This window comes from Schistocerca gregaria, chromosome 11, assembly GCF_023897955.1.
Source record: "Schistocerca gregaria isolate iqSchGreg1 chromosome 11, iqSchGreg1.2, whole genome shotgun sequence".
In the NCBI taxonomy this organism is placed as follows: domain Eukaryota; kingdom Metazoa; phylum Arthropoda; class Insecta; order Orthoptera; family Acrididae; genus Schistocerca; species Schistocerca gregaria.
Window position 1 is genome coordinate 109215622 of NC_064930.1, and position 19697 is coordinate 109235318.

General features: G+C 38.7%; 1 protein-coding gene across 1 annotated transcript in view; it reads left to right on the top strand.

Moving 5' to 3' along the window:
• The window catches only part of LOC126295379 (uncharacterized), a 188941-nt gene that overhangs the window by 37243 nt on the left and 132001 nt on the right, over positions 1-19697 (top strand). The window contains exon 2 of the mRNA XM_049987863.1: positions 13590-14039. Within this exon, the coding sequence (XP_049843820.1) occupies positions 13773-14039 (267 nt within the window). The 5' untranslated portion in view covers positions 13590-13772. The remainder of the gene's footprint in view (positions 1-13589; positions 14040-19697) is intronic.

Sequence of the window (19697 nt, forward strand, 5' to 3'; positions counted from 1 at the left end):
ATACGACCGAGGCACACAGAGCCAACACCCGGCATAATGGTGTGGGGAGCGATCTCCTACACTGGCCGTACACCTCTGGTGATCGTCGAGGGGACACTGAATAGTGCACGGTACATCCAAACCGTCATCGAACCCATCGTTCTACCATTCCTAGACCGGTAAGGGAACTTGCTGTTCCAATAGGACAATCCACGTCCGCATGTATCCCGTGCCACCCAACGTGCTCTAGAAGGTCTAAGTCAACTACCCTGGCCAGCAAGATCTCCGGATCTGTCCCCCATTGACCATGTTTGGGACTGGATGAAGCGTCGTCTCACGCGATCTGCACGTCCAGCACGAACGCTGGTCCAACTGAGGTGCCAGGTGGAAATTGCATGGCAAGCCGTTCCACAGGACTACATCCAGCATCTCTACGATCGTCTCCATGGGAGAAAAGCAGCCTGCATTGCTGCGAAAGGTGGATATACACTGTACTAGTGCCGACATTGTGCATGCTCTGTTGCCTGTGTCTATGTGCCTGTGGTTCTGTCAGTGTGATCATGTGATGTATGTGACCCCAGGAATGTGTCAATAAAGTTTCCCCTTCCTGGGACAATGAATTCACGGTGTTCTTATTTCAATTTCCAGGAGTGTATATCTACCTTACTGCTATATCGATGTAAATTGGTTTACATAAAATAGGTGCACATTAGAATACAGTGGTTTCATCTTCAAAAAAATTCGTCAGTGGTGTAAGACATTGTTCACTAGTAGCTTGTATATTTTAGCATTAAAAATATTTACAGGCAGTTGTTTAAAGTCAGCACTTAGTCCATTAAACATCCTCAGTCCAAGAACTAGGTTGGAGTTCTGCGATTTTGATAATCTATGACATGGCACATCTACATGTGTTCTGTTTCTAGTATTATGGCTATGAATATCACTTCACAACACAAAATTAGAAACATTTTTTCTAATGTACAATAAAACATTGTAGATGAAAAGGTTACTACTGTAAGACACTGCATTTTAATAAACAGAGGTTTACAATGTTCTGTTTTATCAGAATCCGTTATTATTCGTGTTACTTTCTTCTGTAAATGTAAAATTTCATTTACTTGACAGCTACTACCCCACCGTAAGATACCATAAGAGATGATGCTTTGGAAGAAGGCAAAAATATGCTGATCTCACATGGTCATTGGGGACATGTCTTTTTAAATTTCTAATTAGATAAATAACTCTTGAAGGCCTAGCCAATATATTTTTTAATGTGTGGTTCCCATGTCAATTTATTGCCAATAGTATGATCTAAGAATTTAAGTTTCTAATTAATTATTGGTAGTTAGGAATCTCTTTGAGGCGAAAGTAAAGTGTCTGGTTTTTGTTTTCATTTAGTAAGAAGCCATTAGCTTTAAACCATAATGAGAACTGAGCAAGGGTATTTTCGGTGAGTGTTTTCAGTGTACCTAGATCAGAGCTTTTATGTAAAAAAGTTGTCATCAGCATACAATATTGTGTGAGAATTTATAAGGACAGATCATTAATCATTAGTATAAGCAGTAAAGGTCCAAGCACTGACCCTTGAGGCACTCCGTACCTAACATTAACCAAATTTGATTTCCACCTACCAATGCACAACTTGTTGACGGTTCTCTAGAAAAGACCTGAACATATTTATACTGTTGTCATCAAAACCATAGTAAACTAGCTTATTCAGCACAGTGTCATGCTCCACACAGTCAAAGGCTCTGTTCAGGTCACAAAATGTAGCCTGGGCATAATCCCTAGCCTCGAACACATATAGGACTAATTTTACGAGGGAGTCCATTGCATCTGTTGTAGATTTACCTTTCCTAAATCCAAACTGTTTGTCACTAACTATATTTAGTTTACCCAAGTAGACACTAACTTGCTCATACATAATTGTTTCTAAAATTTGTGAAAAAAAGGCATTATGGATATAGGTCTGTAACTAGGGGGGACAGTTCTATTCCTCTTTTTTATATATGGGCACAACTCTAGGAATTTTTAGTATGTCATGGAACTTACTTTCAACTAGGCATTTGTTAACACAAAAAGTTAAAGGATAAATCACACAATCAATAAAATCTTTCAACAAATTACGTGATATATCATAGTAATCAACTCTAACTGAAGGTTTGAAATTTTTCACTACTTTTAGGATATTATTTGGGCTCACTTACGTGAAAGTGAAGGTGCTTGGGGGAAACTTTTCAAAGCAGTTGTCCATAATAGTAGGTGCCTTTTCAGGGGGTCTGTTTATTGAACTACTAATTTATTCAATTGACTGAAAGCAATATTTACTAAATTCTTCTGGGGTAATGGCGATTTCCTCTTTGTGTTTAGTGTGTGCAATGGAGCTTATTACACTCCAGGCCTTTTTGCATTTATTGTTAGATTTTTCAATGTTTACTATTTTATGCAGTTTCTTTGCTTTTTTATTGCCTTCCTATATTTAGCTTTAGCATACAGTTCTTTATACAGTTCTGATTTACTGGTTTTGTACAGACTAGAATGCAGCATAACAGTATTTTTCAGTTGCCCTAACTGTGGAGTATACCATTCTTGTAATTACCGCTAATATTAACGATACATTTATTCAGAGGGATGTTATTTTCAAATATATTTAAAAAATATGGAGAAAAACTTGGTGGAAACAGTATCAGCTGAACAGTGTTGAAGCCTAATAGCACATGTGTCCTAACTGAAATAAGTGAGGGCATGTCTAAACCTATCCATCCTCTCTCTCTGCTCACTGGTCTAGTAATCACAATTTTAGATTCTGGTTTGGTGCAGGAAGACTAAGATATACTGGTCTGAGAAAGGGAAACTAATTAAATCAGTGGACATATGTTATCTTAATATTTGTAAATATATTGTCTACAGAGGACGAGCCTGTGGTAGGTTTGCAGTTAACATAGTACAATTAAATTGTCATAGCACATTTTTGAGCTCTGTCAGTTTTCTGTCCTGCAGGACATCAAAACTTCAGTTGATATCCCCTCCAATGACAATGTTGTGTTTTTTCCATTTCAGTATACATATGTACATTAACAGTTCCTCAAGTAAGATAGGGGGTCACAACTAGGTGGCCTGTACACTACTACTACCATTAGCTTAAGGCTCTCAATTACTAGACCTGATATTTCAAAATGCAATTCATCACAAAGGGTATTGAGAGCTATCCTGCCACAGTTTTATGCAAGAGGTGTTTTTGCATATGTTGCTACCCCACCACGTAAGTGCTGTTTTCTGCAATAGAAGCTAAATGGTGTGTAATCATCCCAACAGTAGCTAAGTAGTGTGTAGTCATCCAATACTTTGTACCCGAGCTAATCTTCTTTGCACCAAATCACTTAAACATAGAATATCTACCATGTTTTCGTTTGAACATCCGTTGACTATTAAGTTTTTATCTGCCATACCCTGAAAATTGAAGTAGCATATTTTAAACTCTGCTTTAGGCTCAGGCCTAATTTTTTGCATATTCTCTTAGTTGACATACCCAAATGTTACCGCATGAAAGTTGACCAGGTTGTGTCCTTACGTTACTAGAACACCCAGCCTGGTCTATGGATACAAATTTTTTGTCATCTCAGTTGAAATATAATCCAAACATATTACTGGTCTTTTTTCCTTCTGTAGCTTATCCGATACTATTCCGAGAATTGTCACTTAAAACACATTTACCTAGATTATTGAAATGCTGACTATGCTTGGTTTGCCATTCTCTGCTACTGGTTTTAATTCAGGAAACATTCTTAAAGTGCATACAGACAGCTTTGTACTCCTTGTTGGTCTGCTCCACTTCCTTATTCACACATGACCACTGGCGCAAATCATGTCGATGAGGAACATTTACGACAATCACGATGGTGTGGGTTAACACTTCGAGAGTCTTCTTCAGTGTTGAAGTAGCTATCTTCCTTCGTTTCTGCATACGTCGTTTGCGCGGGCCATTATCACTAAAAAGTGTGTCCGCGAGGGCTGTGCTTTCTTCTTTGACTGATGTTGAAACATCTCGTAAACCAGCTCCTGATTTAACGGTACCTTCTATATCAAACTCGTCAATCAAACGAGATCTGCTTTCCATTAACATACACTCAGTCGCGAAAGTATTTGGGCAGTAGGAACTCCCACAATGAGTACTCGCGAAACACTATCTATGGAACCCAAACATATTTATTAGCAATATATATGCGTAACAACATTAATAACAAAAGAATTATTGTATTATTTCGTTTCCAAAACATAAATAACAGAAAAATTAACAACAAAACTGAAACATCCTGCACACCCTGCTGCTACAAAAGTATTCTGACACTGTCCAATAAATGTTCATAAGTTGTATGACGAAAATGTCAATACCTTGTGGGTCCACCTTTCATTTTCAATACCTCCTCCAATCTACTAGGCATACTTTCCACGAGTTTTTTTCGTGAAATCTGGGCCTATATTTGCCCATTCTTGGCGCAGTTTCACTTTCAAGGTCTCCTTCGTATAGATGTTGTCCGCGCGGAGGGTCCGTTTTAATTTATCCCGCAAATGTTCGATTGGGTTAAGGTCTGGTGATAGGAGAGGGGGGTACAATACTACATTTGTACAATATGCGCGGTATGCTTGGGATCATTATCCTGATAAAAATCAAAGTTGTTCGCAATACCTAGATGTCGTGCACTCTGCTTCAAATGTCCTCGCAGTATATTCAAATACGCTTCCTTGTTCATCGTATCATCAATGAACACTAAATTACCCACACCATTGCCAGACATGCATCCCCACACTATGATGCTCCCACCTCCAAACTTTACTGTTGGTTTGAGATTCCTGGGATTCAGCTCTTGGTCTTTAGCCACACGTTTGCCTTTCCATCGCTTTGCCGTAATGTAAATTTACATTCGTCGCAAAATATCACCAGATTCCACCAATCCTGATTGTATTCGGCGTATTCCCTCGCAAACTGCATACGTTTCTTCTGGTTCACTGCATCTATGAATGACTTTCGCCGTGTCACTCCACCATGGTACTGCCATCGTCGTAGTACTCTCCGCACGGTTTCGGGATGAACTTTTATTCTAAGGTCTCCCTCCACCTCACTTGCAATTCGTGTGGCAGATATTTTCGGATTTTGTTGTACCTTTCCTACAATCACACGTTCATCTCTCTGTGAAAATTTCCGTGGCCGTCCTGTGTTGCAACGGAATTACAGTAGGTCTTCTTTCTCGTAATAATGTCGTGAACTGTACTTTTCTTCATGTTCACTATTGCGGCAATTTCCTTACAGGTTTTCTCCTTCGCGTGATGTTAAACGACAAGTTGCCTTTGCTCGAACTTCCCTCTGCGTCCCATCGTCGTTCTGCACAGGCTCGCGATACCTGTTTACTAATCATCGCTATCGCCACGCGGAAATGTCAGAGACACTGCAGTCGCTTCATCCTCTGTGCGTCTCGGAGTGAACTATTCTCTCACGTTGCCCGCCTTTGTCCGAAAGCTTTTGTCGCACCTTGCCATGCCGTTTTCAGGAAATATTACGTAACAGACACATGTCCAACAACAATTCTTCGTATTTGACGCGTGTTTCACGTTGCGACATCGTACCCAGAGTCCTAAATACATTACGAAGTGCCATTTCTGTATTTGTTTATGCGGCAAACTGCAAAATTATGCGCCGTTGCGCGCTGTCCGAATACTTTTGCGACTGAGTGTAGCTGCTAATTCTCTGGCGTAACTGTCTGAATAAATCTTGATTTTACGTTTTTCTTATGCCTTGACTGTTCGCTAAGTTTTGAGTGTCCTGCACCACCTTAACAGATGAGTATGCTGATACAGTTCCTATGGCATCTGTCGTCTTTTTAAGTGCCTGGCAGAAGGGTCGGGCCAAAGAAGGCCGGGATCGTCTTCCGAGGCCTGGCCTCAATGTCCCGTTCGCGCCTTCATATTTGTTATTTAATGGTAACACAAAGTCCTGCCTATGTATATTGTTTGTAAGAGCCCCCCTTCGATTTTACAGTTACTCATCTACTGCTAGGCCTCTTGTGAGCCGCTTTAGTGGTAGCTTCACTTTCTGCCAATCCTTCCACGGTTTTGGAGATATTAAGACATACCTGATGATCACACTCTTGCAATTTAGACTTGAGTCTTCTGTTTTCATCACTCAGAACTTTTGTGTCCTCTCGTAGCTCAGCAATAATTAACAAATCATTTTCGGAGGATGAAACACCGATTTTCACATCTTTGGTCGTTGTTTTACCACGGCATTTCTCCGACTTGTGTGGATTTAATTCATATTTCTACTACAGTTTTTTTTTAAATTTATTTCTGCAAGACTCCAATAATTGTAATATATGATAGGTTTTCCTTTTCGATGCTGTCGGTCTTCCTTGCTGCATCACAAGTACACGTTTCTTGATCATTAAGGGATGCAGCCTTTTGTTTACAATTCACACAGTTCCACATAGTCGCAAAGTTATCGTCGCTTCTCAGGGAAGGATCAGCCTTTCCGCTACGAAAATGAAATTTCTGGTTACACTGGACACAGTCGAAGCCACTTTTAACAGGTGTCGTGCACTTTTTGCAAGATTGACACTGTATAACATTATTTTGCGCCCTTCTATATTCAGAACTTCCCCAACTGACGCCGCCTTGCCCCATGCCCTATAAAGCACTGAAGGGGAAATATTTGAATTTAAATAAATGGTTATTACAATGTATGGGCAATAAGAACTCTTTTTATTTTTGAATAATTTAATTAATGGAATTAGTGTTCCAACAACTACAAAATTAATAAAAAGTATGAAATAGATGAACCGCGTTTTAACGTTCGCATCTAGAGTTAAGGAATAAACAAAGTAGAATGGAGAGCTACGAAAGATTTTTCATTTTCTATTCTTTATTCCGGTTTGCTGAAAAGCTGCCTGGATGTTTCCAGATGTAGAGGTGTATGGCTGTAGCTGTGATGATCGACATGGAGTCGTCTACAGGATATTCCACTAGCCCATCAACACACAATTAATAGCATTAATAGCCCTCTTCCTCATCCCCATGCTTGTCGAGGCTAATTTATTAAAAAAAAAAAAAGACTCCAAGGAACACACCAACTTCCAAGCCATGACAGACGGGAAGCCTAACAGACGCACTACAGAGACGTCAAACAGCTATAGTGACACTAGCGCTCCAACCGGTTACATTCCACAATCCACAGTGCAGTGAACAGAAGAAGAACGACTTTTATGGTCAAATCTACGGCGAGGATCTAGATTTGATCATATTTATTTGACGACATGCGACGTTTGACAAGTTCCGCAATACACCATCAAATTTCTCTGGCATATCAACTTTGACAAAGAAATTTGACAGTGTACTACCGGCCTGATTGCTTTTATTGTGATGCGAGTCGCATTAGAATCCCTATATGCACCAGTATTAGTCTCTTCAGTAATTTGAAGATCGGGTAAAAAAAATCTAGCAATCCACAACACACAGAAAATTGGAGTACACAAAGCCTTTGGTAGCGGCTATAGCTGCTGTATGCTGCGGTCAGCTGTTGCAAGTGGTAGTTCGGGCCCGACTTTTACCAGTATCCTATGAAACAAAATTTCAAAATACTCCACACCGAAAACAGCCACAATATAGTGTCTGCATAATACTTATTTGTGTTTCTGAGATATAAAAAATTGCGTACAGATATTGTGTAAGCGGATGTAAAGGCAATTACCCTACAGGCACCAAAGTGCAAGTTTCTTCGTTTCCAACGGAAGTAAGATTATTAGAAGAAATGGAAGCGGGCTATCCCCCGGGAATATTTAATGCTCAGAAAAGCAACAAAGGTACTCCTTAACGTTCCTCTACAATTATATTGTAGTATGAAGTTAATAACGTAAAGCATAACCTTAAATGTATGCATCCCATACTACTTACTGTGTAATTGTTTGGCAGTATGTTACTGCATATCTGGGTGTTATTTCTATATAAACTGAGCTGTTAGAAGAAGAAATCCAACAAGGCGTTGTGTTTGGCAGATTTAGGTATTAAGACATGTTAACTTTTTAGTATGTGTGCTATGCAATTGGCGTAGTCAATTACACTAATATTTTTATCCATAGTCGACCATATATTTGCTATTAAAATTTAGAAAATCAGCATATTTTGTCTCACATTTATATGAAACTTCTATAATTTGTTTGATAGGAATTCTTGTAAATCTATCCTTACTATTTATTGAAGTGATGATAGTGTTTTAGAATTTTCTGTTGGTGTGGGATACCCGAAAAAATATAGGCATGCTTGTAACTAGCAAAATACCAAGAGACATAGAGTGTGTTACTAAGTAGCTCGAGTTCTCATCGTTCAAAGGGTATATAACAAGTCATGTCGTGACTTGAAACGTGACTGGTTGTGAGGCGGCAAGCCAATGGGTTAAAGTTATGCATATGTGCAGCCGTCTGTGATTTTAGATATTATAGGGGAAATTGATACTGATCTATAGTTATCTGGTACGTCACTGTCACCATTTTGTATTTTGGAAGTGTAACTGTAATTTTAAGGCATTTGGGAAAAGTACTACCATAAATAATTTTATTTACAGGATAGTGCATTGACATTCTAATTTCCATGATTATACATTTTAGAACATAGTTGTTGAGCCCATGGCAGTCCTCTGTTGTGGAGCTGTTCAGTGTGTTTACTGAGTAAATAAATGCTGTAGCAGTAATTCTTCTCCAAGTAATCTTGTGTTTTACTGTGATTTTGAAAGTAATGCCCCCACATCAGATGAATCACCATTTTGTGATACAAGGGAACTATCAGAATTAATGAAATATTCGTTGAGGGTCTTATAGTTAATTGAGATACTGATTTCCTCCTTTCCCATGTTTATTTCACTTTTTACCACATTCCAGCCTGTGTTACATTTATTTTTAGAATTTAAAATGTAGCTACTCCTCATTAGGTTTAATTGTGCAGCTTTAGTTTTGGATATATAGGTTTTTCTTAAGCTTATGTTGTTCTTGTTCTCACAACTGTTAGCAGTTATTTCCTTCAGCATGAATAATATCATGACTTTACTGTGTTGCAGTGCGTACTACTTTTTGTATGTTGTAGTTTGTGACTATTACCAATGTTGCATCTTTTAGAAATGAGGGCAGTTATTGGCTAGTGTGTGTTTCATGATGGAAAGGAAAGTGAAGGAGGATTCATTACTATCTTTCTCATTGTTTAGTATATTGGACAACTGAGTTTATCATCATTTTTCATTCTTTCAGCATTCTCTTCATTGACAATTATGTATGTAGTCAACATCTTAGAATTATCAGTAGGCAGGTTTCCAACTTTGAGCCATATGCTGTCAGGGTCAGATATTCGTAGTTTGATGGGTGTCACATTCTACTTAATTTATACACACATTGCTTATTTGTCAAGGCATGCTTCCATCCTGGTTGGTGTTTCATAAAGCAGTAGAAATTCATTGATATTAACACAGTTAGGAAACAAATCACACTTTTTTTCTCTTCACTCTTATTACCAGGTTAATATTTCCTGTGACAAAAATTTTGTAATGCTTGTATTTGCCATTGCGACTAAGTCAGGCCACAGCAACCTGTTTTCAATTGCAGTGTGCCCACCTAACGGTACTCGAGAGAACTGGGTGTATATGTGGACAAGGAAAAAATATTCGTAATAACATGAAAGTTAATGTGACCTCTGGCGTGACATAGGGGAGTGTTATGGGGCCATTGCTTTTCACAGCATATATAAATGACCTAGTAGATAGTGTCAGAAGTTCCATGCGGCTTTTTGCGGATGATGCTGTAGTATACAGAGAAGTTGCAGCATTAGAAAATTGTAGCGAAATGCAGGAAGATCTGCAACGGATAGGCACTTGGTGCAGGGAGTGGCAACTGACCCTTAACATAGACAAATGTAATGTATTGCGAATACATAGAAAGAAGGATCCTTTATTGTATGGTTATATGACAGCAGAACAAACACTGGTAGCAGTTACTTCTGTAAAATATCTGGGAATATGCGTGTGGAACGATTTGAAGTGGAATAATGATATAAAATTAATTGTTGATAAGGCGGGTGCTGGTTGAGATTCATTGGGAGAGTCCTTAGAAAATGCAGTCCATCAACAAAGGAGGTGGCTTACTAAACACTCATTCGACCTATACTCGAGTATTGATCATCAGTGTGGAGTCCATACCAGGCCGGGTTGACGGAGGAGATAGAGAAGATCCAAAGAAGAGCGGCGCGTTTCGTCACAGGGTTATTTGGTAACCGTGATAGTGTTACGGAGATGTTTAGCAAACTCGAGTGGCAGACTCTGCAAGAGAGACACTGTGCATCGCGGTGTAGCTTGCTATTCGAAAGGGGGCATTTCTGGATGAGGTATGGAATATATTGCTTCCCCCTACTTATACCTCTCGAGGAGATCACGAATGTAAAATTAGAGAGATTCGAGTGCGCACGGAGGCTTTCAGTCATTCGTGCTTCCCGCGAACCCTACGCGACTGGAACAGAAAAGGGAGGTAATGACAGTGGCACATAAAGTGCCCTCCGCCACACACCTTTGGTTGGCTTGTGGAGTTTAAATGTAGATGTAGAAAGTATGAGAAGAAGTAATTAGCTGTACTGTCATTGGTGTTAGTGCTTACTGTCTGTAGTTATGATGCAGAATTAAAGATATGACTGTACTGACTATTGGGATGTGCATATTAGCTCGCAAAATAGGTTGTGTGGCGGTTTGGGGATAAACTGCCACATAACATAATGTAAGTCCTGTACCAGTATTTTCCTAACACTTGACCTGTGTAAATTTAAAGGCGGCGGATTGAAGTGATTGGGGCATCTTGAATTAAAGTGATTGAGGAAGTTGCTGTGCACAGCCTCCACATTTTTATTCTCTCTTTCAGGACAAAAGCCTGCTGCACACAATTCCAGATATCCGTCCACATAACACCTAATCCAGAGCTCAATTCCAGCTGCAAGGTTCCTATCTAACAGCATTCAATACTATAAAAATTTGACTTCAGATTCGATCTTTCGTTCAGGAGTTTAACACAGTAAAACAAATATTGCAGTTAGAAACTGTGTGTATATCTTGAGGCAGCACAACAGTGTTGTGGAAATACGTGGACTTCAGTCATCCATTGTTCAAGAATGAGAGCGTTTAGCTACTACCAACAAACTTTACACATGATTTCAAATCCTTATGAAACTTTTTCTTGCTGACACCCACTACAAAATGATTAAAAAAGTGTATCACTTAGTACAAAACTGTATCTAATCACTTATCTGACTATAAACAAATAAAATGTGGTGTGCCTCAAGGATCCGTATTGGGACCCCTTCTGTTTCTTCTGTACATAAATGATCTAAGCTTAAATATTGATGCACACAAAACAATCATATTTGCAGATGACACCACGATTCTACTAAAAAGAGACGACGATGAATAGTTACAGCAAACAGTAAACACGGTCACGAAACAACTTAGCAGCTGGGCACAGAGTAATCAGCTTGTAATAAACAGGAAGAAAACCGATGCTCTAAAATTCCACAATGTTCCTAACAAGGACATGTTTATCCCATCAGTCTCTATCAATGACGAACCAGTTGGTAACAGTACTGAAACCAAATTCTTAGGACTTTGGCTGCAGAGTAACATCAGATAGAATAAGCATATTGAATATCTCAATGCAGAACTTAGCAAAACATGTTATCTTCTTTGTTCATTAAAATCATGCTGTAGTGAGAAAACAGTATTGAATGCATATCATGCGTACTTTCATTCTTGTCTTAGATATGGGGTCACCTTCTGGGGAAACTCTAAAACAGCTAATAGCACTTTTAAACTACAAAAAAAAGGGCCATTAGAATCTTGTTTGGATGTAAGCCTAGAGACTCTTGTAAACCCCTGTTTAAGAAATCTGGTATTCCCCCCATTACCGTGTGTATACATTATGGAAACACTTTTGTTCTTTAAATTAAATGCTGTGATATACATGAGCACTTTACCAGACAAAACAGAAACTTACATATGACTCAAATCAGCACAGTACTGTGCCAAAAAGGTACTTTTCACATGGGAGTTAAGCTTTATAACAAACTTCCTGAAAACATAAAAGCTATCACTGAGGTTAATACATTTGGAAAATCTCTAAAGTCATATTTACTGCATCACTGCTTTTACTCCATTGAAGAATATTTAAATTTATGAAATGTGTTATATAAATACTTACATGTAAAGTGTATTATTGTAAGCTTAAATATGTATGTCTTGAAATTACTTCCAGCCCTGTATATTTATAAGTTGACTTGTCCAATGTCTTATGCATAAGCTGCTATGTAGACAACAGGACCAATAAAATACAATCTACATTTTCATTGTTCTTGTATTAAACTGTCACATCATGCATGATGTTTTATTATTTCTTTTTTACCACTAACTCAGTTTGCAAAATGTTTTTCATACATCAACAATACACTGAAAGTACCTGCTAAATTATGGCTTTGTATGATGTATAGTTAAGCAGATATGACATCTGAAACACCGAGAACCATGAAAAAACTAGCTTTTACCTAAAATGGTGGTGCAAATTACACTGGCTATAATCCGTTCATTAGAGCACTTGAATGACTTCCAACAAATTTAAATCTTGTTTCAAATATTTTCTAAACTTTTCCTGCTTAACATCAAATATAACATATTTACTCATTTGTAAAGTACTCAGACGTCTGATTTTGTTTTATACACTGGAGTTTCATTCATTAAATAATCACTGGCGGTGGTTGTGGATGTTGTGGTTAGGGCGAGGATTATTGGTGTTAAGTAAATGACAAGTTGGTGTGAGCTAATTTTTATTTGCTACTCAGTGTTTGCAATTGCCCAGTCAACACAAATTTCAAACTTTCTCATTCTCTGAATCGCTCTGTACTTGGTCTCTCTCCCCTTTTGGTTACAACCGCTCTTTGTGTTTGACTGTAGCTATACCAATGTGTTTTACGTAACACACACTACCAACAGTAGGGTACTTTGTGCCCAAGCAAAAAATAAAAATAAATTTCATTAGTTGTTTTTCACTTTTATGAATAGCAATACTTTATAGATTTACTGGTGTGTAAGTAGGGCATAGTGTCTCAAAACAGCTTTTAGCACTGTCTTCGCAATGCCAATGGCGAAGGGGGGCATTACTTTACAGCCATCACAATAAAATTAAACCATTTTGACTTTTACTTTTATTAATAACATGCTGTTTAAAGAGATACTAATGTGTAAATAGAACACATGAAAATACTGAAAATATATTTTTTGTAAAAAGACACATCTACAACACATAAGTTAGATTTGAATTTTTAGATTAAGTTTGACTGAGAAAATTAAAGCAATTAAAAATGTGGTAGAAGTTCTCATTAAAAACAATAAATATTTCAATCAACATTCTAAAATATGAGGTTTATGACTAGCTTGTAACATTTACAAAAGATGGGTATAAGTACCCCCTCCCCATATGTTATTTTTAGTGTTAAGATGTGAATGTTAAATTTAGCACAAGAGTTTGTTAATGGTGACACTCTGTTTATTGCAGCAGAAGAACAACAATACTGGCTCCGCCAGTGAGTCCGGAGTCCCGAGAAGGGTCAGTGGCTTCTGCAACGGCATCAGCACCTCGCCTCGGCCTGACCGACCTCTCAGCCCTCGACTGTCCCGGAGTCCATCCTCCCGCCAGTACAAATGTGCAGTGTTCCAGTGTGATACTAATGCCCGAAAGATGCCGGGTGTTGTGTGGCATTCTTTTCCCAAAGATGAGTACTTGAGGTGTGAGTGGATTGCCAGGTGCAAACGTGCAGGCAGAGTGAATGTGAAAGGTGGGCGAGTCTGCTCGCTTCATTTTCAGCCGGAGGACTATGTACGAGATTTGAGAAACGAACTTCTCAGATTACCCTCGAGAAAGAAATTAGTACCGACTGCAGTTCCCAGCCTGAACATTCCGAGTTGGAATGAAGGTGAAATTAAGAAACGCAAGAATCAGAGAAAGGTAAGAAGTCAGTATGCAAAATTATTAATGCTAAAATATTTAACATAAATTAGTTAAGATTATCAGATTACCTTACTACGCGTGTGCTTATTGTGAACACTAGTTTTTGTGTTGCGGTATATTTAGATTTTTTACAGCACTGGATAACAAATCCAACATTACCCACGAATTTTCTGTTAGGTGCGAAAACAAAAAGTAATCAACTGGGACTGTAAGGTAATATCGAAAAAATTTCATTTCCGTATGTTTGTGAAAGTGCCATTGAAATTGAAAGTCGTACAGATAAATATGCATAATGTAGGATGCAATTTTGTTGTTGGCTCTTCATAGCTATGCAGTCAAAAGCTATAAAAAACAATGCCAGATGTCAGGTATTTCCTGAAGTTGACTCAACTGTAGGGGTTTCTTAGTAGAAAAGAATAAAGATATTAAAACTTTGTGCATGATGCGACATTTTTTCACAGATATCAGTATTTATAACATCATCTCTCTTGAACTGTGTGTCGTACAATGATGTGTTTCTGTAGGTACATTCAGTGGCATATGACGATACTGTCAGCAAAATTTATTGCGAATAAATTTAGTGGTAGAGAAGTAACAAATTAAAGCATCATGCAGGACGTGGCAGTTTTCAAGCATTGCTATGTTTGATATTGTTTCTCCTTGACTACGTTAGGTGGTTCTTATGTCCACAGCTATTGTTGTCTGATAGTTTAGGATTTCCTTGAAATTTGTCCAGTGGTTTAAGAGGAGATGTGGAACACACACACATGTACATGTGTGCTTGGAGTGAGCAACATTAAACGTAACTCACAGCAAAACCCAACAATGTTTATGAAAGACTCTCATACAACTGGTGCAACTATACAGTTGATGTAGACAGTGTGTTATTACTGACTTCTGCCATTTGTCAGATGGTTGTGTGTCAGTGCAATATAGTGAGTGCAGCTGTAAATACGCTAAAAGCTTTATTCATTTCAGGTAAGGATAGCTGTAGTTGATCTCTACATTTGTTCTCAGTTGTTTGAAGAAACGCACAATGTATTCGTAGAAAAATTCTGAATGCTGGTATCTCATCAAAGAATAGCATATGTGATTTAGTTAAAAATAGGATCAGTTTCAAAGGCAAAACAAAATAGGCAACCTTCCTTTATGACTCCACTGGCCATTACTGATGTTAAAAAGAGAGTTTCTGCCACCTCAAAAAAATCAGTTCTTAATTTATCCCATTACTCTGGTGTTGAGTGCACCACCTGACATAAAATTCTTCAGGATTAAAATTGAAACCATACCATCCCTAAGACTGTACAATAACTTGAGGAGATAGATGGATAAAGGACAATTGATTATTGCAACTAATTTCTTGAAACATTGTGGGTGGACAGCTAGACCCGATGGATCCTCATGAGACATACCAACGCCCACTTGACGAAGTTCTGGTAATTGTACAGTGCGAGACATTTTTTTAAGTGGACTGCCAATACCCAAGTTCATACACCATAATTTTGTAGTAATTATGAGCACAGTTAACTGACAGTGAAAAAGAAAAGAGCTGCTTCCAGTGAGATGGGGCAACGTGTCCCACATCAAACATTTCACTGAATCGCATTCACACAGTAGAAAGGATTGTGTTCTCTTCTTTCGTATCTGTGACAATTTGTGGTAATTTCTTGAGCTTCCTCAACATGGCAGTTCACGGTATGAAGTTTAAAGAATGCATGCTACATCGTCGTGGAAACTGTCTGGGCCAGGAGGTACAACCTCTGCAGTTACTAGTTGTTGCATATAGAATGACACATGGTATATAAGTAATGAATCTATAGCAACTGGGACCATCTGGACACGAAGCAAATGGCATGGGTGAGCTTACTGAAGAAGCAGGAATAAAAATTTGAAGTCTGTCATGGCATCATTACGTAGCCTAAAATAAAAGTGTGCATTGTAAAGCAATTGAATTTGATCCGAAGGAAAATGAGATGGATTTTGCTAAAAATTATTCATTTATTATTCACAATGCAGTGTAAGGTTTCCATGAGGAAAAATAGTCAAGTGCCAATCCAGCCATTTGTTCCAGAATGAGATTTTCACCCTGCAGCAGAGTGTGCACTGATGGGTGAAACTTCCTGGCAGATTAAGACTGTGTGTCGGACCTAGACTTGAACTCGGGACTGGAAAGTTCGCAAGGTGGGAGATGAGGTACTGGCTGAGGCTGTAAGGATGGGGCGTGAGTCATGCTTGGGTAGTTCACTCGGTAGAGCACATGCTTGTGGAAGGCAAAGGTCCTGAGTTCGAGTCTCACTCCGACACACAGTTTTAATTTGCCAGGAAGTTTCATACATTTGTTGTCTATTTTCCTCAAAATCAAAGATCTCAAAAAGTAAGAATCATGAGTTTTTACATTGTCAATGACTGTGACATGATGCTGTTGCTGTTGATCTTTCTATCAAGAAGCTGATCAAATATGTAAAAACACTGTGTGCTTAGATTTCCGACATCTGCTATTTCATTGATGACTCCAGTAGCCAATGCAAAACTTTCAAATTTTTTCGTAATTTATGCATCAGAGAAGTTGTCTGGTGATGGCAGGATGGAATTATTTTGCAAGTCACAGAAAGTCACCTAGCAATAGGATTGGAGGTACAACAGAATAGATTCTGACAGCATTTTAAATTAATGCAATAATTGTATGACATATTGAAAAATTCAAAGTTTTGTTGCCTTGAAACTTGGTTGACGAGCATCCTGCAACTCGGATTGTGCTACCTGTTTACTGATGTAGATATTATTACTCAGTTTCTGTACACACAAATGAAAAAGCTGAGATCTTTACAACAATTGATAGAAGTAATGTGGTACGAGTAGTCTAACTGCAAATGCTCAGCTGCCAAGCCGAATGATGGAACTATAGTCTGTGGAAGTTGGTTGTGTAATGTGAGTGGTAACTTCATTGGTATTTGCTGCCATTGAGCATTCAGGTTGGCATCTTATTCTCTGCACTGTGATATTGACAACAGCACAGCGACATTCAAAACTTATGTGTCGTGGGTGTCTGGAATCTCTCGTTGAGTTTAGCATGAAGGTTAGTGTTGAACTTCAGAATGCAGTTGTGATAGGTAAAAATATGAGGGTTGGAACTTAAAAAGAGTGTCAATTATGTATTCACAACCGATACAAAAGAGTTACGTTGCACCTGTTACTGTCCTTCAAAGTAGTCACCAGCATTGTGTAGAACCCGTTGCCAGCGATGTGGAAGGTGTAGTATACCATTAGCAGAGCCTGTTTTGTTTATGGTGCGAATTGAGCAGTCTACTGCCTGTCGAATCTCTCAAACAGTTCTGAAGCAAATGCCACGAAGTGGTTCCTTCATCTTTGGAATCAAATCAAAGTCAGAAGGACTTAAATCTGGGAAGTATGGTACATAGTACAGTAGTTCCCAGTGCCATCGACCGAAGAGAGCAGCCGCAGCTTGCACTGTATGTGCCTGCGCATTGTTGTGCAAAATGATGGGTGGTTTGCACAGAAAGTGCCACCGCTTCTTTCGCAAAGCTGGTTGCAGGTAATACTCCAAAAATGAACAGTAATACTGTGCCTTGACGGTCTGCCGTGGAGAAACGTAGTGCGTTAGGATAACACCATCATAATCGTCTGAGAATCAGCATAACTTTAGACCGCTCCATTCAAACGATCAACAGACAGGCTCTGCTAATGGTATATTATGCCTTCCACATAAGTGGCAATGGGTTCTATACAACACTGGTGACTACTTTGAAGGACAGTAACAGGTGCAAACATGTAACTCTTTTGTATCAGTAGTGAATAAATAGTTGCCACTGTTTAAGTTCCAACCCTCGTATAAGTAAAAGTACAATTCTAGGCCCAATTCCCCACATCGGCTATTTCATAGATGACCCCAGCACCCAATGCAAAACTTTAAAATTATTTTGTTGCAAGTGAATATTAACCTCTTAAAACATCATACCGCCAATACAACACTTTTCAGAATTACTTCTACTGTTTTAAAAGAGTGCACAGCTAGTTATTGTAACAAACATAGCTCTGGCGCAATGGTATCCACGGACATTGAGGTCCAGTTTGTCGCAAAGTTCTCTGAAATGTGTGACCTTTGAAGGTTTTTTTTTCAAGTTCATCAAACTTTATCTGTGAGAAAACCTTTTTGCTCACAAAATGCCATTCATATTCTTTCTATCAAGAATTGCTAGATAATTAACAAACTCACTTTCCTGAGATAGCTTCATTTTGACAGCAACAAGAGCTAAACCTAGGACAGTCAGAGAGTAAATAAAAGAAATTTTTGAAACACTCCTCAGTTTTGTGAATTTTGAAATTTTCTGGGAAATCCCTCATCATGTGTGATAGGTTCATACGCCTCTAAAATAAGTAGCATCTGCATCTACTAACAAAGTTGTGCAACATTTGTATGGACAATCTCAATACTTCGTATTGCAGCAGGCCCTATAGAAAGACAGTCATCTGCACCTTCGGAGTCGGGTGCTCTACAGAAATTGGCAAATGTTAAAAGAATAAAGTTATAACTGGGATAAAGAGAGAAGATCAAATACAAAACAGCAGTGAGGGTACAAATTCTTATGTTATAACATGTGGTATTTTATGCAGATGAAGGAATACTAATTTACTGTATATGTATCATATAATTTTTACTTAAGTTCAAGATATATCTATACAACCATGTAAAAAATTCATTGTTTAACATTACTGCCAAAAATTTCGAGATGCTTGACCAGTTTACTTCATAGTTTTAAACCACTGACATAGGCTATGTACGAGGCCTGCTCAAAAAGTTCTGGAACTTTATGCACAAAATTTTTCTGCACTTGCATTTCACTTGTTGTGCATGGTCTCCTTCGAAATACTGTCCTCCAAAATTGATACACCGCTGGTATTTCCTCTTGCAGTCTTTCTACGCCTCCTGCTGGATGCCTGCCGGTTCCAGGTCTCGACAGTATGGACGATGACACAGCGCAGTGATTTCATATTTTGTGCAAGAGTCACGCACCAACAGGGATGGATCAGCGAGTGCTTAATCGTGATGCAAGAGCCTGTGATTGTCTCACCGTATTTCAGGGCGTTTTCATCTCACGTTTTATTTCACGCATTGCAACACTTCTCGATAGCACTGTCGATTGACAGTTTGTCCCTGTGACACAAATTCACGATGACAATGCTGGCACGATCATAGCCACTACATGTCGAAAGATGCCTGCAGTGAGGTCATCGGACCATTTTTAAACTGTGTGAACAATTCGTAACATGGGGTATGGCTCGAGCACTCGTCACTGTAACCTTCCTGCACGATTTGGTGTGTCTCTGTAAAGGTTTCTTTGAATTTCAAGCAAAGTGTAATGCAGACGTGTTGCACCTCTAGCAGAGGCATCTTGAAATTCGCAAACTGTGTGACACAACTTTCTGCTCGATAAAGCACTGAACACTGACAGACATACAACAGTGAAACTTCCAGCAGTTAAACATTAAGGACAGGCGTGTGCAGGAACGCCAACCGCATTTCACTCGAGATGCCATTCTTGGGAATTTATCGAACAGACCTCGTATTTTTTTAAATGACAGTTTACAAGTTTTGTGTTAAAACAAAGTTTGAAGAAGTGCAGTGCTGTATTGTGC